The following is a 21,294-nucleotide window of genomic DNA, read 5'->3' as shown; positions in this document are numbered from 1 at the left end:
TATTTTATTTTAATTTATTCAGGTTTATGCACTCTTTGAAAAATTCTTCACTTTTTCAAGAAATGAAAAATCAAACGCCTTCTTCATCAATTTCTGCAAACGAGAAAGAAACAAAAAAACAATTATGAAACTTTATTTTAGAAATATAACAAACGTATTCCAAAACAGATTCGGAATCATTCATTTTCATTTCAACATTTTTTTAAAAAGAAAGAGAAAATTTGCTGGTGCGAAATGATCTTTGTATCATAATTATATTAAATACTAAAAATCCAATGTTCGCAAAGCAAAGCTCAACTTCAAGATGCCGCTCTCTTCTTTCCCTCTTGCATCAGACACTGGGCAACTTGCTGTGTTTGGGGATCAAGTTGAGCCAGAATTTGCGAGAAAACTGTTTGACCTTCAGCTGATGAAGTGAATTGACTCCAAGATTTGGCGGTGAGCACAATGGGATCCAGTAACGTAAGCACTGAAGGAGGAGGCGGTTGTGATGCAACGGGTGAAGATGCTGATGTTGAAGTGGATGAAGGTGTGGTAGAGGAACCAGGAAGAGCGGGAAGTGTTGGTAGGCCAAAAGGAGAAGTTTGAGTAAAAGCATTTAGCCAAGCGTCAATCTGCGCAATGTCATTTTTCATCTCTTCATCGCTCACCCAGCAGCTGTTTCTCCCATCTCTGTCCTTTTCTTGCAGAAAATCATCATCATCATCGCCACAAGAGTCATCATCAACGTTAAAGTCATCGTCATCATCAAAGCCATCGCCATGTGTTCCTTTTCCTCCTCCTTCTCCATCTTCCTCCTCATCGTCATCTCCCAGCCCATCCATCCCTAGCCCTGTCATCTCATTCAGCCTCACCATCATCGTGAAGAGCTCTCCTTGAGTGCGGAATCCACTGGCAAATTGGTTGCCTTCTGCTGCTCCTCCAACGGCTGATGTTTGTGAAGGTTGAGCGGAAGAAGTCATTGCTCCAGCAAATCCAAACTCACCCTCATCATCTTCGTCGTCATCGTCATCATCATCATCCATGTCACTTCCTTCCTCGTTGAGTTCTGCATCTTCATCGTCGACATCCACCCCACCGTCAAATGCATCGCCCAGCAGCTTCGCACGCTGCATTAGTGCTCGTGTGATGGCTGTGAAGTCTTCATCCACTAGTGTCAAGGGCGAATCTTCATTGAAACATAACTGGACGCTTTCAGTTGCAGTGGCAGAAGAAGCAGAAGCGAGAGAAGCAGAAGCAGAAGCAGAAGCAGCCTCTTTCTCCTTCTTCTTCTCAGCCATTTTGGAAGCTCTGACTCTTTCAATTCCCTTTTTCCTAATTCTGTTGAGCTCCACTTTGTGAAGTGTCTGAAGCAGTTTGACAAGAACAGGCAAAGCATTCTTTTGAGCGATTAAAATGACATTTTTCTCATCTGGCGTTGGCACAGCGGAAGAACCGACAAGAGCAAAAGAGGAAAGAGGAGGGAGCTGATAGATGGAAGAGAGAGAAAGACAGACACAGCGGCGAGAAGAAACACCTTTGTAGACCTGAACGCCCTCAAAAAGGATGGATAAGAATGAAGTGAGAATGGAAGAAGGCGGAGAGTTGAGAACTGTTGTGATTGCTGCTTGTGGTGAAGAAGAAGAGGAAGAGGAGGAGGAAGAAGAAGGTGTGGATGTTTGTAGAAGAAACGGGGGAAGAGGAGAACGAGATAACGCAATGAGGTGACTCAGTGTGGAGTGTGCGTCTGCATACAGCAGCATAATCAGATCGATCACAAGCACTTTCCCAGGAAGAGACCAGGAAAGCACGTCATTCAAAAGAGAAGTCAATGAAGGCGCTTGAACTTCACTTGGAGGATTCACAACTGGAAAAAAGAAAGAAAGAAAGAAAGAAATAGAAAATATGGAAATAATGAATGATTGTGACAATGAAAAGTGGAGTGTCGTTGAAAATATATTTTACAAAAAATAATTTTTTGATAAAAGAGATAGACAAAAGTGAATCATTGATAATTCAAATAATTGAAAAAAGAATAAAAAAAAAATTCGATTCAAACCTGTTTTCCCCTTCTTTTGTCTCTTAATTTGCTTCTTCTTCTTCTTCTTTTCTTCTTTCATCCACACATTCACCGCATTCACCAGCTCTGCGTCCAGACGATCCCACAAGCAGTTCACAAGAAGTGGAATGACAGGTGTTAGCACAGATGAAGTGGCAGACTTTGCTCCTCCATCAGCTGGAGAAGGAGAAGATGTTGATGAAGATGGAGCAGGAAATGAACGAGATGCAACCAAAACGAGGCGGAGCAGCGAGCAGCCAACAGCACAGCTGAAATCGTCCTCGCTCGTAATGAAGTTCACACACACTTTGACGAGATCAAACAAGATTGTCGACGAAGGCAGCTGCGGAGAAGGCAATCCCCCAAACGACGTTATTTGTACTTCCCCTGATTGCTGTGACTGCAATTGAGCCGAATCAATCGAAGCAGCCTGGTCCCAAATAGACTGCACAGGGAGAACAAGCACCTGCGGAGAGTGGAGCAGCCAGTGGCGAATGATTGCCAGTGAGTCGCAGAGTGTGTTTGCACCAGGCAAAGACGCAATCTGAGTGAGTGCTTTGACCACAGGCAAGAGCAACAGCGAGACAGAGGCGGACGAAAGGGCGATGTGGTTGTTGGTGAAGAGGGAGAGGAGCGTGATTACTGTGTCAGGAAACATCAGCGAGTCGTCTGAGCGGATCTGTGCAGAGTTGCTCAGACTCGACTGCTTCTGCCGCTGCAGGACACAGAACATCTGCGGGGAGACTGAATGCACAGAGCTCAAAAAGGAGTTGAGGGTGATTCCGTTTGTGAGGGCACTCACAGCCATCACAAGCGAGGCAGCAGGCGCTGCAATGGTTGCAAACTGCTCTTGAATAGCCACGTCTGTTTCGAACACCTCACACAGCAGCTTGATCGCATCCAGCAGCAGATACGGTGCATAGCTCGAGTTTGCTGCGGATGAGCTGGAGTCTTCTGTTCCGAATGAAAAAGAAGATGAAGAAGAGGAGGAGGAAGGCGATTGAAAGATGTTCTGTCCAAGTGTCAGTTGGTCAACTCCGCACGCTGCGCACTTCTCACTCATCTGTGTGCTTAAATGCTGCAGAAGCATTGCTTCCTTCCGGTTGAGCGATATCAGCTTCCTTCCACTTTGAGCAGTGTCTCCATCAGCCACACACGAAATGAATGCTGTTCCCTGTTGAGCACTTCCGCCACCAATAGAAGGAAAACCAGCAGAATACGAAGACGATGCCGCTGCTGTTGCAGCTTGGCCTGTAGAAGGAGTTAAAGCCACGTTCCACCTCTGTGCTTTGAACAGCGCCCGGAGCCAGGCGAGGCACAGAGAAGCGAACAAGAAAGGTGCAGTTGGGCGAAGAGTTGCAGAGAAAGTGGTTATGATCGATTGAATGGACTCCAACAGATCTTCACTTTCGCTCATCAAGGGAAGAATCTGCATAAGCTGAGTGACAATCACAGAGGCGTTTTGAAGGAGAAGAGGGTGCAATTGAACTGGAGTTGTTGAGGAAGTTGCAAAGGAAGAAGAAGATGCAAGTGATTGCGATGTGTTTTGTTTGATTGCCAGCAGATCCGGAATTGCGAAGATTGCATGCATCTTCACAGCAAACCGGCTGTCGTTGAAGCACTTCATGATTCCTGTGACAATGGCATCAACAAGCGGCGGATAACCAGACTGTGTGGATGTGTTCATCGTGAATTTCATCCTCGCCACAAAGCAGGACAGGCACCAACAGCCTCTGATTCGCAGCCGTGGCTCAGGAGACTCCAGTGTTGGCAGCACAAACTGACTCAAAATTCCCTCTAGCTGCTGAGCGGGCTGCGATGCGATCAACGCGGTGGAAGAGATGCCAAGGACAGTCAGGGCAGCATCCATCTGAAGCCACAGTTGTGATTGTGTTGAAGGAGAAGATGGAGATGCAGAAGGAGAAGAAGGAGAAGAAGTTGAGGATGAGAGAGAGACAAGAGCAGCTCCCAGTGCAGATGTCAGGACAGGCACGGCTGAGCGTGGAAAATTTGACAGAAGCGCCTTGAGAAGTCTGGAGGAGGCATAACGAGATGAGAAAAGACTTCTGTCGGATTCTTCCACAAACAGAACGTAATCTCTGTCAGACTCCATCTGTGACAGCGTTTGTGCTGATGTTAAAGCTGAAGGAATTAGAAAATGAAAACAAAAGAAAAAAAAACACAAGAAAAGCAAGTTGAAGATATTGAATGAAAAATCGTATGAATAAGGTCAATACAATTTTTATTCAATTTTTTTTTATAAGAACATTTTCATTATCTTTTCAAAAAAAGCAGGAGAAATATCAAAAATCCAACCTGCGTCGTCCCATCTCTCCAGCTCTGGCTGCTGCAATCTGAGTGTGGGGAAGATGATGTCGTTAAACAAAGTCAGCAGCTGCGGCCTCAAAATAGGCACATAAAAGCACCGATGAGTTGTTCCTCTGAGAAGAATCTCCAACATTGGCACGAGCACTTTGGGAGTCATAAACATGGGGAGAGGAGAGGAGGATGTGGCTGAGCAATGAAAGAAGAAGGAAGAAGGAAAGAAGATGAAAGAAGAAAGAAAGCGGAAAAAAAAAGAAGGAGGGGGGGGAAAAATATAATAACAATGCAAAATTCAGATAAAAAAAAACAAATCGAAAAGAAGTCAAACCGTTTTGGAGCAGTGTCCAATCAACAACATCAAAAGTTCCACTCTGCTTGTGTTTTTGGAGAAGCTTGACTGTCACATCAAGCAGTGGCAAGGCATATTGTGCTGTCCATCTCTGGCAGAACTCCTTTTGCCTTTTTGTCCCCACTTTTGAAGGTGTGCCGTATCGGTCGAACATCAAATCGAGTGACTGTGCAGCCCATTTTTTCGCTCTCCAGAATGATGTCGAACTGAGAAGAGATGGATTTTGCTAAACAAAATATTATTATAAAAATGTGTATTATAAAGGTGTTCAATCGTAAAGTCATGAAATATCGTTGAAAAAAAATAATTGAATTTGACAAGTTAAATTGAAATGAACAAATCCAAAGCAAAGCATATTCACACCACAGCAGATAAAGGAATATCCAATGAATAAAATTCTCCAATAATAGCCATCCATTTTTTAAATGCCTCATCTTCACATATGCATGGAGGCAAATGGCTTCTAATTGTGCTATAAAAAATCTTCAACATTTTCCTAGCCACATACCCAAGAAGAGGATCCAATGATTTTGCTCCGATAATTCCTTCACAAATTTGGATTAATCTTGGCTGTAGCGAAGAAAAAAGATCAAAATATGGCTTGCAATCTCTCCAACTCCAATGCATGAAAGCCTGAGCCAAAGGCAGCAAACAATTCACAGCACCAGAAATCATATTTGAATCATCAGAAGATATATATTTTATAATTGCTTCATTAAAAGTTGGTAATTTCTTTGGAAAGTCAAAAGGTGCAATTACAAATAGAATTCTCATCAAAAATTTGACAATCGAAGGGGGAGCAGCAACAATTGCATGTACAATATTATTTCTAAGATAATCTTTGCTTTCTTTTGATCCTCCTGATTTCCAATTAAGCTCTATTTGATTTTTGAGTTGAATAACTGCAGCTTTTCGAATCTGAATATCAACGCTTGAATTCATCGTAAATTGCAGCATTGATGAATAAAAATCTGGCTTTGTTCTCCACTGCAATGAATGATGCAATCGTGTGGTCGTTTTAATTCAAAAATTGAATTTCATTGACAAATAATGATTAAGAGTAAATGTTAAAAATGCAAACTAATTTTAATTCTTCTGCAACTTGTTTTTGAACTGCATTATCTCCAATAAAAGATTTTTGTAATGTGTCAAAAATTACAGCGTTATTCATTCTCTTAAGCTCAGAAAGGAGCTTTTTTCTTGTATGATCTTCACATAATTAATCTCATCTTTCAAGAGTTTTCAATTATCTTTTTTCTCATTTCAAGAAATTATGAAAAGTGTTTTGGCATTTGCGCATATGAAGAAAATAAAAAGAGTTATTTCGTTGGATGAGCTATTTCGTCTTGTTTTGATATTTTTCTATTTATCTTTTATCTTTGAAGAAAAAAAAACTTATCTTGATTCCTTCAACAAAATTTTTTTATTGAAACAAATATATCAACAAAAATTAACCAATAAAAATGAAAGACACAAAAAATCGATTATTAAGCGTAAAAATAAAATCAAAAAATCTTCTTAAAAATTTTCACTTTTTCTCCATCCCAGAAAGCAAAAGAAGAATCCTGCTTTTTTGTTCTTTAATATCATCTATGCGCTCCTTCAACAAATCAATTGTATAGCCAGATTCATTTTGCTTCTCTTGTAACATATTCATTTTTTCGTCATGTTCAGCCAATGAATATTTTGCTTCTTCAACTCTTTTGTTGGCAAGAATCAGCTCATCTTCTGCCTTTTCTGATAAAATAAAAAAAGAAAGAGAGAAAGAAGAAGAAAGTTAGTTATTACACAACTGAAACCATTTCTTAAAAAACAAAAATTATCAACATTTTCCTTTTTTTCTCATTCTCATCTCATCAAATCGCTTTAAAAAATTTTAAAAATACTGTTTTCATACTTAATGAATCCTCCAATTTTGTTTTTATGTGTGTCCCTATTTCAATTGATTCTGTGATGTCTTTTAATTCCCTTTCGCGACTGATTTTCTCGCTTTCAAGTGCTGATAGTCGAATGGATAAAGATGATAATTCAGATTTATATTGCGAAAGAAGATCTGAAGAAGAAGAAGCTGCTGTCGAAGAAAGCGAAGATTCTCCAGATGATAAAGTTGTGTTGGAATTAACTGAGCTGTTTTGCGAATGCATTGCGCTCGAAAGTTTCGTGTTATCTCTTCTATCCTGTGCTTTCAAATATTCTTCAATAATCTTTTGGAGATTTCGATTTGGTGCAACAGATGTAATACTAACGCGGCAAAGAGGACAATGATTCTGCCTATGAGCTTCAGCTTTCGATTGTTTGTATATGTAAGGAATGCATGATGAACTAATGGATACATAGCAAAAAAGGGAAAAAAATAGAAATTCATACCAAAACGTATGACCACAAGGAACAAGAATCATGGGGGAATGCTCAGGAGGAGCCATCTTTATTGAAGATTTTATAATGAAACAAGCTCAAGAATTTTGACAATCACAAATAAGTAACAAACAAGATCAAAACAAATTGGGCAAGTGTTTCCTTCGACTTCAGAAATCAAAGAAGATGACTGCTCCAGCTCTTTAATACGCCTTTCACGCTGCTTTGCAAATTCTGTCTCAGTTTCTCGTGCGAGATCATGCCTGATTCGAACTGCAATTCTTGAAGCAAGACTTTCAAGAACTTCCTTTTATAAAATATATAAAATAAATTTGTTAAAATTAAAAAATCATGATAGAAAGCAAACATCATTTAATGGATTTGCTTTTGCTTTTCCTGAACAGATTGAAGACTGAGAAGTTGGATAATTCGATAATTTTTCTTTTTGGTTTAATCTTGTTTCTTTGACAGAATCATGTGCAACTTTTTTTGAAACTGTTTGCTCAATTATCTTTTTTTGTAATTCTTGAATTTCAATTAACTGCCTTTGTTTGGATTTTTCATAAGAGTTATCTGAATTCATTGATCGATAATATTATTGAATTGGATTTATTGTGAATTTTTCGAAATTTCTTTCATCCTTTTCATAATTTAAAAGCATTCACATCTTTATTATTATTTAACATCTTTCATGAACAAAACAAAATCTTTTATTCACAATTATTTTGTTCATTCTATTTTGAAAGCATTAAAATGAATTACAAACATTTAAATTTGAAATGGAATTATCAAAAAAATTGAAAATTCGACATTATTCAAAATCTTTTTTTATGCATTGATCAAACGTAATTTAAAATTAGAGAACATGGAAGAAGAAAAAGGCACACAAAATTATCAAGAAGATCAAACTGATTCAATTATAACTGTTTGTCATTGCTCATTTTTTATATGGATGATTTGTTTGTATTGATGCGATAATTGTTGATATATAGGAGCTTCTTGGATTATCGGATTTTCTCCTTGTAACTCTAAAAGAATATCTTCCAATTTGTTTAGAGAAGCCTAGGAGAGGTCTCAGAACAATTTTCGACCATTTTGAAGGAAAAGAAGAACTTCCAGCAATTGCGTTATTTGATATTTGGGCACATCAAAATCGCTCGAAGCACCATGCGATGCTGTATGAATACAATAAATTTTTATGCCTTTTTTCAAAGAGACTTTTTTCGGATTTTTTTTTTATTTTTCGCACAATTTTAGGAAACAAGATCCGCCTACTTTTGTGGCTGCGGAGTTAATTGTTGATTTTTTACATCATATTGCACAAACAATGAGCGTGCAGTCTGAACAAGAAGAACAACAAGAAACTATGCTGCCCGTGTGCCAAGAAGAAATTGAAGAAATGAAGCAATTTCAAGCAATGGGAGAAATGATATGTGATGAAGGTGAAGTTGCTGCATCCAACCCTTCAAGCATTCTTCAAAATTCTGAAGCTGCTTCAGCTTCACAACCTCCTCCACTTCCTACACCTCCGCCTCCTGACAGTGAATCCGATGAAGAAGAAGCAAAACAACCTCGTCTTCGCACTCCTGGTCCTCCTGAAATGGAAGAAGAGGAAAATGAGAATAACGACGAAGTTCAGGCGAATGCATCGGAAAAACCCTCACAATCTGAAAGACTGAAAACGCCAGGTCCGCCTGAAGATGAAGACGAAGAAGAAGGCGGAGGAAGAAATGAAGAAGCTTTGAATCAATTCAATGATAACAACGCTTCAATTCAAGAAACAGAATCATATTCACAACAAAGCACAATTATTTCTGAGCAACGCCAAAAACTGAAAACTCCACCACCTCCATCAGAAGAGGAAGAGGAAGAGGAAGAAGGAGGAAGTGCGGTCAAGAACTATGAAATCATGAATACACAACTGTCCACAAGCAGATTGAAAACCCCACCTCCTCCAGACGATGACGAAGATGAAGATGAAGAGGAAGTGGAAGAGAACGCAAAGGTGACCGAGCAAATGAGCAATGCTGTTTCGAGTGTTCGTGTTTCAGAAGAGAGCATCGCTCAAAGAGCAGCACAGCTGAAGACCCCGCCCCCACCTGATGATGATGAAGACGAGGAAGAAGGATATGCTGGTGCTGGTGCTGCTGCTGCAGAGGGCAATGGAAATGAAAGAGCAAATATTTCGATTGGAAACACAGACAACGTGAAAGTAAGTTCAGAGGCAGCATATCGACAACTCAAGACACCCCCTCCGCCTGATGATGATGATGAGGAGGAGGAAGAAGGTTGCAATCAACACACTGCTGTGAGCAATGCCACATACACATCTGCTTCTGCAAACATCCAAACAGAAAGACTGAAGACGCCTCCACCGCCAGACGATGACGAAGAAGAAGAAAATGAAGGAGAAGATGGAAGTGCAAATATCAAAAGCGCGTTTGATTATTCATCTTCAATGGGCCAATCGCAAAATGTGCAAAAAATCGACATCAGTGCTGAGGTTACGACAGAAGTTGGAGGCGTGGAGGAACCTGATTTCTGGAACGGGGCAGACGAAGAGGACGACGGCAGCAGCGATCTGGAAGAGGTGCTGCAGAAGCTGATGCAGCCGATTCTGCAGGAGGTGAAGGAGAACGAGATCGAGCAGACGCTGAGGGGCATGCTGGACAAGAAGAAAGAAGAGGAAGAGAAAGTGAAGAGGGAAAAGAAGATCAAAGAGGCAGAGGAGAAAATCAGGGCGCTGATGAAGGAAAGAGAAGCGAAGAAGCAGAAGATCCACGAGGCCGAAGAGAAGATGAGGCAGTTGACACTCCAGAGGAAAGAGAAAGAAAAAGAAAAAGAAAAAGAGATGGAGCAAGAGAAGCAGCAGCATGCGAAGGAAGAAGGGAAACGAGTGCACAAAGCCAAAAACTCAGCACAATCCAGTTCGAATGCAAAAGAAGGCGCCTCAGCCACTTCAACAGGAACTGCTCCAAGCTCTCCATCGACCTCGTCGTTTTCTGAGGACTTTGATCTGTTGGATCTCGACAACGACGACGAGAGCGGGCTGTCAGAAGCAGAGCTGCTTGATGCAGATGGGAAGACGAAAGCGGAAAGACTGGGGCTCGGAAAGAGGGTGGTTGTGCTGGGAGAGGTGAAGCTGAGGAAAGTGGGGAAAGGAGGTGCAAGTGAGGATGAGGGAGGGAAAGTGAAAGAGTGGAAGAAGGAGAAGGAGAAAGAGAATGAGAAGGAGAAAGCGAAGACACAGATGCCTCAAGGAAACACTGCAAACTTAGCTTCATCCAGCGTCACAAAGACATCTTCAGCCTCATCCGCATCCACATCCAGTTCCACCAAGCAAACAAAGTCCCTTACCTTCAAGCCGTCTCTTATTGGCCATCAAGCAGGTGTGTCGGGCTTGGCAAAGGCAACAGCGCTTCTTCGCTCTTCCGCCATCCAAAAGCGGATGAAGCAGAGCGGATGGACTCCGCAGCCGATTTCTGCCTCTTCTTCGACTCCGCTCAGTTCTGGTGCGACAACGCCAGTGGAGAATGAGGCGTCGCCTGCGAAGAGCGGGAGGAGTGGAATGAGTGGAGGAAATGCGTTTGGAGCTGCTGCATTCAAGCTGAAGGGGATGAGTTCGAGTTCGGTTTCTGGTGCTTCTTCTTCTAATACTTCTTCTTCTTCTTCTTCTTCTTCTTCTTCTTCATTTGCATCCCCAAAACCTCAATTCGGTCAAAAGCTTGTCACAACAGCATCAACATCTTCTTCTTCATCCTCAACTTCATCATCAGTATCAAAATCTTCAACCACAACAACCTCTGCCTTTCATCCTCAGATGACCACACAGCCCGCCACACAGCACAAGGCATCCACTCTGTTTGCTCCTCAGCCTCTCAAAAAGACAGCAGCGCAATCACAAAACTGTGCAAGTGGAGGCGAATCTGAAGCAACTGGCGCAAAAGTAACGAATGTGTTGGCTCCTTCTCCGTTTGGTGTGTCGAATAATTCATCGTCATCATCATCATCATCTTCTTCTTCTTCTTCTTCTTCAACTGCTTCTTCTTCAACTTCTCCTTCTTCTTCATCTCCTTTCCAGAATCCAAGCAATTCGCATTCGCTTCCTTCTGCTCCGTTCATGTCCCACTCACGAAAGACGTCGATGTCATTTTCGCCTTTTGTGAAGCAGAGCAGCAGCGATGCTTTGATGCAACAGCAACAGCAGAAGAAATAGAACGAGAAAATGAACGAGAAGAATGAAGAAGATGAGGGGAAGGATGGGCAATAACAAATAGTTATCTTGAGAAAGAGAGAGAGGATGAGGGAAGAAGAAGATTGGAAGAAGAAGAAAGATGAAGAGAAGAAAGAGAAGAAAGAGAAGAAAGAGAAGAAAGAGAAGAAAGAGAAGAAAGAGAGAGAGAGAGAGAGAAATAGAGAAAAGAGAAGAAGGGGATGAATAATGGTGAATGGAGTAATTATGTTTTTTGTGAAGTCAAGCATATTTTTTTTTTTTGACTCAAATGAAATAGTTGGATTTAGCTTTGAACTGACTGCCTTTTGCCTTTCCTCCTGCTTTGTAATATCATCTTGTTACAATAATGTTCTCTGATAATTTTCGTTTTTTGCTTCTTTTTTTGATTTTTTTTCGTTTATGAAGGAAAATGATTAAGTGAGGAAGAGCTATTAAGTAGTTTTCCCCAACTATTTTGTCTTCTATTTTTGCAAAGTGCATTTCTTGCTCTTGTAACGAATTTTCGGATGAGTGGAAGAGAAAGGAAAATGACGAAGATGCCTTTGTATTCCCTTGGTGTGGAAGATAATTGCTTTGTTTATAATTTTGTTTTGTTTTGTTTTGTTTTGCATGATTTTTTGAATGCTTGCCCAAAGTCTTAGTAATGTTTAGCTTTAATTTTCTTCTTCTCCTCCTTTTCTTCCTTTTCCTTCTTCTTCACAAAGTTCATCAACGACTTCTTCTTTTTTGATCTGTTTTCTTGTTTATGATCATTTATTTCTTGATAATTAATGAACAGATATTCAAAAAAAATAAAAATATTTAATAGATTATTTCATCATTTAATTAATCAGTCTTGTGCAATTGCATTCATCTTTGATCTTTGACTTAGTTTTTTTGTATTCTTTCGATTCACTTCATTACTCGTCATTGCTCTGTTTATGAACTATACTTCTTATTTCTTCTCTTCTCTTCTCTTATCTTATCTTATCTTTTGTTTTATTCAAAAATAAATTCTTTTTTTCTTTTAAATCTTTTAATCTTTTTGGATTGCCCGGTTCTGGTCAATATGATGTTTCTGTTCTTTCATACAATTTATTTCACTCCCTTTTCATTGTCTTTTTTTTTTAAATTTTCTTCTTTTCCCCCCTCTTCCTCACTTTCTCTCTCTCTCTTTCTTGATAATCTTTCTTGATAATCTTTCTTTGATATAAACAACTTTTAATATTCTTGCTTTCTTTTCTTTTCTTTTTTCCTCATATTCATTTATTTCTTCGATGAATTATTTTCGTTCCATTCACATTATTCAACCTTTCGCGTATGTCTTTTTCTTCCCTCAACAGAAAGAATAAATTAAGTTGCGCATTCTCTAATTGTTTATATGCTCTGTTTTTATTTCTCTTTTTCCTTTCTCTCTTTCTTTTTCTCTTACTTTCTTTTTTATTCACATATCCATTTATCTACTTTTTTATTCAAATACTTTTTCTTTTCCTTTCTCTTTCTCTCTCTCTTTTCATATTACCATTTTCCTTTTCAGCTTGGAAATCAAGTCTCAATTTTCAGTTTATCCCGAATGAAAAATAAAAATGTCCAGTTTATTGTTTTGTTTTATGTTCTCTGCAAATTTATTTCTAATCTTTTTCACGTTTTCTTTTATTTTAGTTGTATTCATGTGTTCCTTTGAATTGTTAAAAGTGCATTCATCATTTTTAGCTTTGGTAGAAAATTTTCTTTTTTATTTCTTTCTTTCTTTTTTTTTTTTCAAAGAAAAGTACTTAAGCACTTTTAACATTATTACTATTATTATCATTATATAATGCAATTATATTTATTTATTGGAAGTTTTATTTTTTATTTTTTTTATTTTTTTCTTTATTTCTTAATTTAAAAAGCCGATCAATATGAAGTGTAAATTGTTATAAAGTATTTTTATCATCATTATTATTCATGTAACTGAAAACAGATAAACTTGCTGATGTGTGCTATGTCTGTTTGCACACCTCCAAAAAAATGGTGCTTTAGATAACAAGGAAGCGGAAATTAGGAGCAGGTTTCCAGATCCTGTGGCTGAAAAAGTCAAAAAGAAGGGAAAAAAAGAAAGGCATAAAGAAAGAGGGAAAGAGAGAGAAAATGAAAGAGGTTTGTGAAATGAATAAGAAAGATTTATCAGTTGAGTTAGGAAAGAACGAGTTTCAATATGAAAATAGAGAACAATTTTAAAAAAAGAAAAAAAGGAGAGAAAAAGCAAATTGAAACTGAACGTTAATAAATCTATTAATAAAAGAGAATATCAAACTTGTTGTTGAAACTGCACATAAAAAAATCCAGTAATTGATCAATAAAAGACTTTTCTTTCAAAAAAAAAAAAAAAAATTAATTAAATTAAAGAAAAGAAAAAGACAAAAGTAAAGAAGAAAAAACAAAACAAAATTATAAAAGATCATTAAAATCAATGAGAAATAAACGATGCTTATTAATAAACAATAGAAAACCTCGCATTTGCGAGAGCAGGTGAACCAACAAGACGTGTACGCTGTGTGTGTGTCTTGCACTTAACGCAGTGTATGAACGAAACTTCAAATGACTTTCTTCAATGAAGAAAAAAATAAATTAATTAATGATCAGTTTATTTTTTTCATTTTTTTCTTTCATTGTTATTTGAAACAACTAAAGAGAAAGAGGATGAGCTTAACAGTTAACAAAACTTGTCAGACCCACTCAAATGGAACTGTGTGATTTTGAATGTGAAATAATCGAAAGGGGTAGTAACGACAGTGCGTGTATGATTGAAGCTGGAGGAGGAAAAGCATAAAAAAAGAATGAAAAAAAGAGTAGAATGAAGAAAGAATAATGAAGAAGAAAAAGAAAGAAAGAAAGAAATATTTTCAAACAATGATTGCGAAGTCAAGCATTGAGAAAAGAAATGTTGTAAAAAGTGCAATTCTACATATACAATTTATTTATGACAGTCATTTTTTCAATAATAAAAAATTTGTGATAAATATAAATAAATTAGAAGAAAAAGAAGAAAAAGAAAAAGAAAAGCAATTCACAAATTGATCATTAAAAATCCACAATTGAAAAGAGACATTTCAACTAAATAAAGAAACAATATTGAAAGATAAATAATCAAAACATAGATATACGAAAGATAATTAAAGAGAACAATTAAGAAAGAAAGCAACGGATTTTTATCCAATAAACACTTGAATAAAAGTAGAGAAGCACACAGATTGAGTAAAGATGTTACATACACATTGCATATGAAGATATTGTTCAGTATTTTGAAAAAACGTATTGTTTCTCAAAAATAATGAAAAAGATAATGAAAAAAGATAATTGAAGAAAAGATTAGAAATTATTAGAAAAAATCAAATAAGAGAAAATAAATAGAAAAAGTGGATTAAAAACGACAAAGGATGAATAACCCGATTAACAAATTTCATTTTCATTATTCTTCTGACGAGTTGTAATAAAAAAAAGGAAGAAGGCAACCAAACAGGACTTCTTATGAACAATAATCAATAAAAAAAGCAGGTTTAATTCAAAATTTTCAATTGTTAGTTTGAAAAGACTTTTAACATTAAAGGGAAAAAAATTGCATAAGCAAAATCGCAATAATTAACAATATAGACTTTATTTATATGCTTAGAAGGAAATCGACATTAGACTTGTGCAAAACTTAGAAGGTGAAAAGAAAAGAAAAGAATAAGAAAAAAAGAAAGAAAGAAAGAAAGAAAGAAAGAAAGAAAGAATACTAAATTGCTCGACAAAACACATTTTGCACTTTTCATTCAATCTGAAAGCACAATTTTATTGTTAACAAAATGATTTTATTTGACTTTTAAAAAAATAACACATACAAAAAATTAAATAAAAAATCTTAAAAAAAAATTGAAGAAAGGAAAAAAACCAAAATAACTTTCAAAAGCGATCACTCAAAAATGACTGTCATAAATAAGATAAAATAAAAGCACAAACAAAAAAGAAAATCAGAAGTCAAATGGCAAAACGCCAAGATAAACAGAAAAAGGCAAGAAAAAGGAAAAGAATGAGAACATATAGAAAAAAGAATTAGAATATGAAGAAGTAAAAGAAATTGAAGTTGAAGGCAGGAGCATCATTTTAACACACATATATATATATGAATGAATGTGTGTGCATATAATCATCACTGATATCAATGGTACTATAAAATGAACATATCAGAAACACATTCAACTTCCACATTTTTTTCATTCAACATTTCACATTCAAAAGATAAGTGGGAATATTATGTATTCATTTCATTTCGATTCATTTTATCGTGTTCAAATGTTCACTGCATAATGACGTTCATTCATTTTCCTTCTTCTCAACCTCATTTACCATTATATTTGATTTAATTTTATCATTTTATCATTTACCCATAACTTTCAATTTTGAACTTACAATTTTTCATGACTTTATCCTCCTCTGCTTTGATGCTGGTGAATACTGTCCTGACTGCCCCGACTGATTCGAATGACTCGAATGGTTCGAATGTCCCGAATGTCCCGAATGACTAGAATGTCCTGTATGCCCTGAATAACCCTGATATCCCTGTAATCCCTGTAGGCCCTGCAAACCTGAAACATTTGAAACGCCTGTATTCCCCACACCCCCTTGCGAATATGGCGCAATCGGCGGTGTCTGAGAAGCGCTTCTTCTCGGCGTTGAATTCTGCTGTGTGTTGATCGATGAATAAGACGTGGCAGAGGAATTGGATGCATTTGAACGGAGAGAGTGTGAAGAGGAGGAGCGGGTGTGTGCTGTCAAGGGAGGGTATCGGGTTTGTCCAGGAAGAGAAGAAGGAACAGAAGAAGAGGAGGAGGAAGAGGAAGAAGAAGAAGGGGAATCTGATTGCATCGGAGAAGAAGAAGAAGAAGAAGACACAGCAAAATGAGCAAATTGCTGACTAGCAGCGCTTCCACCAGAGGAAGGCGAAGGCAGAGAAGGAGAAGAAGAATGATGGGATGAAGTGGAATAGGAAGACGGAGTGACAGAAGAGGAAGACGGAGAAGAAGGAGAAGACGAAGGAACATTCTGGTGTGTGGTGAAGGAGGACATGTTGAGTGAAGGGAGAGGAAGAAGAGGAGGAAGAGAGGAAGAAGATGTTGGATTGTGGAGATAGTCAAGATTCGATGAGGAAGAAGAAGGGGAAGTTGAAGGTGTGGAAGAAGGGGTAGAAGACGCAGAAGCAGAAGAAGAAGAAGGAAATGTATGTGAGTGTGAATTGGGTATTGGGGGTGTTTGTGAGGTTGGGAATGAAGAAGAAGACGAAGAAGAAGAAGAAGATGATGATGATGAAATGTGACGTGAAGCATATGCCTGTGAATGAGCTGAAGTGAGGTCGCTTTTTTGCTTCATCAGCACCGACAGCGGAGGCCTTCCGATGGGGGGTTTGAGAGCAAGTGGAGATGACATGGTGGAAGAAGAGGAGGAAGAGGAGGAAGAGGAAGAAGAAGAAGATGATGATGATGATGATGATTGTGAAGGCATAGCTGATTGAGGTGTATTGTAATAAGCTTGTTGCTGCTGCAGTTGATTTTGTTGCTGAAGCTGAGGTGTGGAGAGTGAAGTGAGAGGAGGGAAAGAGAGAGGCAAACGAGAAGGAGACGAAGAAGAAGTGGATGGAGTGGTAAGTGATATTGAAGAAGAGGCAGATGAAGAAGAAGAAGGCGTTCCATACACAGACAACTGGTTTTGCCCTGAAACGCCTGTCATTCCTTCGTTCATCACGTATTTGTTCCTCTTCTCGTCTCCTTCTTCTCCAAAATTGTGTTCGCGTTCAGCTGACAGCGGTGCTTGTGGTATTTCTCTCAGAGGAACAATTCGATTCGCATCAGAAGAAGAAGAAGAAGAAGAAGAAGAAGAAGAAGAAGAAGAAGAAGAAGAAGAAGAAGAAGAAGAAGAAGAAGAAGAAGAAGAAGAAGAAGAAGAAGAAGAAGAAGAAGAAGAAGAATGTGTGTGTGATTGATAAGCATTGCTTTGTTGGTGCTGGTGTTGATGCTGGTATTGCAAGTCTGTTTGGAATGGCAGAGTACAAGAAGAAGAAGACGGAAGAGGAAGAGGAGGGGGAGATGAAGATGCCTGTGGAAGCAGAGAAACATCAATTGAATGGCGCATCTGATGTGGCTGGAGCGAGGAATACTGCTGGAAAGATAGAGATGAGTGTGTTGAGTGGATGGAGTCTGAAGCAGAAGCAGATGAAATGGAAGAAGAAGAAGACAAAGAAGAAGACGAAGACACAGCTGTTGAAGGGAGCGGCAGGCAAGCCATTTCTGCTCCATGCTCTGCAATTGCATTGCTCATGTTGTTCATGTTGTTTGTGTTGAGGCTGCTGCTGATGGTGTTCAAACTGTTGATGCTGTTGAAGCTGCTGTTGATGCTGTCCCGACGAGGGCTGTGGGCAACTTCGCCAACTGCACTCCCTCTTTGAATGTGGATCTGGTGCGGCTGGTAAAACTGCTGGTGGGAAAGGCTGTTGCTTGGATTGCTTCCACTGATTCCGTCTCTTCCTCCTCCTCCTCCTCCTCCACTCATCTCCATCTGCTGTTGCTGCTGCTGATATTGCTGTTGTTGATCATATGAATTCTGACTAAACGATTGCGAACGCTCAGCACGATGCACCACTGGATTTGAAGATGAAGATGAAGAAGACGATGAAGATGATGAAGATGATAATGAAGCTGATGATAATGATGTCCCAGAAGCATTCCCTTGTCCCTGGGCAAAGCTCACTGCATGCCACTGGTGTGGAGAGCCAGGAAGCGCAGGCAAACTGCCCAGTCCAGGCGATGCAGGAGGAGATGGCATGTTCTGCTGCTGCTGTTGTTGTTGTTGCATCATCATCCTGTTCTTCACCTGAGACAGCGCAGAAGTCAAAATGGGCTGCTCCTCCACTTGAGTGAGCAGCGAGCGCGGGTCAATCGGAGGGCTCTGTGAACGAGCACTTGCTGGGGAAATCATTCCAGTCAGACTGGAGGAAGAGGTCTTTGTGTGGATGGCTTGGATCGCTTGGATGGTTGGCATTGATTGCATTTGTTGAATTGGCTGTATGCCCTGCATAGATTGCATAGATTGTATAGATTGCATCGATGAGATAGGGTGTAAGCCCTGTGGCGAACGCACCACATTTGCCATGGAATGTCCATTGTGCATGCCATCTCCTGCCTGCTGTTGAGACAGTTCTGTGTGATCAGAATGATCTGGATGCTCTGGATGCTCAGTGTGTTCCGGTTGTGGCGTGCCCAATGAATCGTCACTGAACTCGTCCCCATCTTCTCTTTCGTCGCCATCGTTGTCGTTATAGTTGTCATACTCAATGTCATTGTCATTGTCATTATCATTATCATCTCCGTATCCTCCCCTTTCCCCTCCTCCTCCTCCTCCTCCTTCATACTCCATCCTCTCGTGCATATCTCTTCCTCTTCGACTGCTCAGCCGCCCATTCAAACTCCCTCCTCTTCTGTCTCTTCTGTTCCGCCTGCCTTTCTTATCTCTGCCCCTTCCTTTCTCTCTCCTCTGCCTCTGCTGCTGCTGCCTTCCTGAATGCACACCTGACATCGATTCTCTAATTCCTCGTTCCACTCTTTCTCCTCGTTCTCTCGTTCTCTCTCTCTCCCTCTGCCTCTCATCCATATCGTAGTCATCTCCTGAATGCGAATAGTCTTCCTCATCTTCGTCTTCATCATCATTGTCATTGTCATACCCCTCCCTCTCTTCATCATCATACCCTTCCCATTTGTCCGCATTGCTCCTACTCGACTTCGGATCCCTTTCTCTGTCTCTGTCTCGATCCCTTTCCCTTTCCCTTTCCCTCTCTCTTTCTCTCTCCCTCTCTCTTTCTCTCTCTCTCCTCATCTCTCTCTCTGAAAGCGCCAGCTGCCTCGCCGACAGCCGGCTGCTGTGCATCTCTTCTCTTTCTGCCTCTCTTCTTGACGCCTTCTTCTGCAGCACATTCACACCCCCTCCGCCATACCCTTGATTCACTTGCTCCTCGCTCATCCTCCTCTCCTGCCTCTTCCTCCGCCTCCTCCGCCTTCTGCGCCTCTCTTCATCATCATTCGTACCATTGTCTTCACTTTCACTGTCATATCGTTGCTCGCTTTCATACCTCATTCTCTCTCTTTCTCTTTCTCTTTCTCTATCGTCTCCTGAATTATCACCTGCATTTCCTGCTTCTTTCTCTCTTTCTCCTTCTCCTCCTCCACTCACAGTATTATTATTATTATTATTATAAGAATTATTAATATTTGCATTATTATTACTACTACCACTGCCATTCGCACTATTAACATTATTCCCTCCGCTGCTGTTGTCATACACAGACTCCTCCCTCTTCTCTGCCTCCCTCTCTCTCTCCCTCTCCTGCTCTTCTTCTTGCATCATCCGCAAGTCCTCCTCAATCCGCAGGCGGTGCTCCTTCGGCGTGGAATAGAACAGATTCAGCTGGCTCTCCTCGACAATGCCCTTCATCACCAGCATCTGCTGCGTCTGGAGGGCAAGCAGCTCTGTTAGAAACGGGTGCTGAAGAGGTGAAGTGGAGAGGAGATATGGAACTGGCTGAGGGGCTGAGGGGTCTGCAGGAGGGGTGAAATATGGAGGGAATGTAGGGAACTTCCAAGTGGGGTCGATCCAGGTGAGTTGGTCTGGGTTGGATGTGATCATGTTTTGGAGGGGGGAAGAGGGGGATGAGAAAGGGGGTGAAAAGAAGAGAAATGAAAAGAAATGGTAAAAAAAATTAAAATTTTGATGAATAATTGAAAAATTGAATTTGAAATAAAAGGTTTGTATTATGAAACAATGAAATAAAAAAACTTATTTAAAATTTTAGCAAAATGATCGAAATACTTTAAGTTTCAAATTATCAATATGCAAGTCATTTATCAACGATAAAAGCAAAATATGACTAATTTTTAATAAAAACATATTGCGCTATAAATACAGCTATTCCCTCTTCTCTCCAATCCACACCTCCCAAAAATTCCTCTACCGTGTCTGCTTCAGCCATTCTTTCGAGAAGCGGAATCAGCCCCATCAGATCTCTGTCGTTCTCATCGCTAAACCATGCTCCAATGCCTATTGTGTTCTGCGGCTGAAGAAGCCCGCAGGTTAGGTTGTTGTCTACAAGGCATGTCTTCTCCAAAGCACGGCCCAAACGCGACAAATCTTTAACGTACATTTGCTCATAATAAACGCAGTGCTCGCGAAAAAGACGATGACGAATCACGCGATGTGTATCCAGCAGATCAAGAAGAGGAGATGCATAGTCGGAAACTGATGCCGTAAAGCATACAATCTCGAAAAGCGCGCCCATGCGCTGAAGAAAATAATCGACTCCTGGTCTCTTCGCAACATAAATAAGAAGAGTGGATCCTTGAACATCCACAGGAATAACATAGTCTGCTCGAGGAATTGGCTATTTTCAATTTAAAAAACACAGAATTTTCGAAAGGATAATCTTTAAAATACATTTGCAAAATATACCTTGAATGAACTGTGCACCAATGTCTCATCCAGATCAAGAACAAGACATTTTTTCTCAGAATCATCAGGAAGTGGTTTGGGGAGAATAAAGTTAAAATTTGAAGTGGCTGGCTGTTTTTTAACCGATTTTTTCTCTTTATGAGGTGGTTGAGTAACCTCAGGTGGCTTTGGTAGAGTGTTTTGAGGTGGTTTTGGAGATGGTGGAGCATGTCTGGATGGTGCATTTGATGATTGTGAATGATGCTAGAAAAAAATACAAAAATGAATAGATTTATTTAGAAATAACAATAAAATTAACTTAAGCATGAAGGGACAGAAAAAAACTCACAAACTTGAGTCGGTGTTCTATGGCGAGGGCGTGGTGTTTCCACATCCGAAACCATATTATCACCGCAAAGGCATGAAGAGCCTCCTCCCATCAAACAATAGATGTAAATAAGTTTGTAGGAAAGAGTAGAATTGGTGAAGAAATATGATCTTAACTATAATTCATCATCAAAACAG

The 21,294-nt window shown here is 39.5% G+C and overlaps 4 protein-coding genes across 4 annotated transcripts; 1 reads left to right on the top strand and 3 right to left on the bottom strand.

Moving 5' to 3' along the window:
* Positions 1-198: 198 nt before the first annotated feature.
* On the bottom strand, positions 199-5,669 carry MONOS_7101 (putative Importin-7; the record flags this gene model as incomplete). The annotated part of the gene is made up of 5 exons (XM_067877402.1): positions 199-1,846; positions 2,039-4,180; positions 4,355-4,552; positions 4,692-4,938; positions 5,076-5,669. The coding sequence occupies 5 exons, from the start codon at positions 5,667-5,669 to the stop codon at positions 300-302; spliced, it is 4,728 nt and encodes a 1,575-aa protein (XP_067729651.1). The 3' UTR covers positions 199-299.
* Positions 5,670-6,112: 443 nt separating this feature from the next.
* Positions 6,113-7,650, bottom strand: MONOS_7102 (putative Zinc finger protein; the record flags this gene model as incomplete). The annotated part of the gene is made up of 5 exons (XM_067877403.1): positions 6,113-6,449; positions 6,610-7,034; positions 7,080-7,135; positions 7,201-7,374; positions 7,435-7,650. The coding sequence occupies 5 exons, from the start codon at positions 7,648-7,650 to the stop codon at positions 6,241-6,243; spliced, it is 1,080 nt and encodes a 359-aa protein (XP_067729650.1). The 3' UTR covers positions 6,113-6,240.
* A 264-nt stretch (positions 7,651-7,914) lies between these two features.
* Positions 7,915-11,624, top strand: MONOS_7103 (uncharacterized protein). The gene is made up of 3 exons (XM_067877404.1): positions 7,915-7,992; positions 8,060-8,244; positions 8,325-11,624. Exons 1-3 carry the CDS (start codon positions 7,933-7,935, stop codon positions 11,281-11,283), a joined length of 3,204 nt encoding a protein of 1,067 aa, XP_067729649.1. The 5' UTR covers positions 7,915-7,932; the 3' UTR covers positions 11,284-11,624.
* A 4,093-nt stretch (positions 11,625-15,717) lies between these two features.
* On the bottom strand, positions 15,718-21,209 carry MONOS_7104 (putative nuclear LIM interactor-interacting factor related; the record flags this gene model as incomplete). The annotated part of the gene is made up of 5 exons (XM_067877405.1): positions 15,718-17,105; positions 17,346-19,952; positions 20,278-20,722; positions 20,791-21,033; positions 21,123-21,209. The coding sequence occupies 5 exons, from the start codon at positions 21,207-21,209 to the stop codon at positions 15,718-15,720; spliced, it is 4,770 nt and encodes a 1,589-aa protein (XP_067729648.1).
* Positions 21,210-21,294: the final 85 nt, after the last annotated feature.

The sequence above is a fragment of the Monocercomonoides exilis genome, assembly GCF_001643675.1.
Source record: "Monocercomonoides exilis strain PA203 chromosome Unknown scaffold16-1735695, whole genome shotgun sequence".
NCBI lineage: Eukaryota > Preaxostyla > Oxymonadida > Polymastigidae > Monocercomonoides > Monocercomonoides exilis.
This window is presented reverse-complemented; position numbering and strand designations above follow the sequence as displayed.

Excerpts from the sequence above, each read along its gene's own strand:
- MONOS_7103 (XM_067877404.1), top strand. The coding sequence starts at position 7,933 with ATGGAAGAAGAAAAAGGCACACAAAATTATCAAGAAGATCAAACTGAT. Across the intron at positions 7,993-8,059 it reads AAACTGATTCAATTATAACT|GAGCTTCTTGGATTATCGGA; the intron begins GTTTGTCATTGC and ends GTTGATATATAG. Across the intron at positions 8,245-8,324 it reads TCGAAGCACCATGCGATGCT|GAAACAAGATCCGCCTACTT; the intron begins GTATGAATACAA and ends GCACAATTTTAG.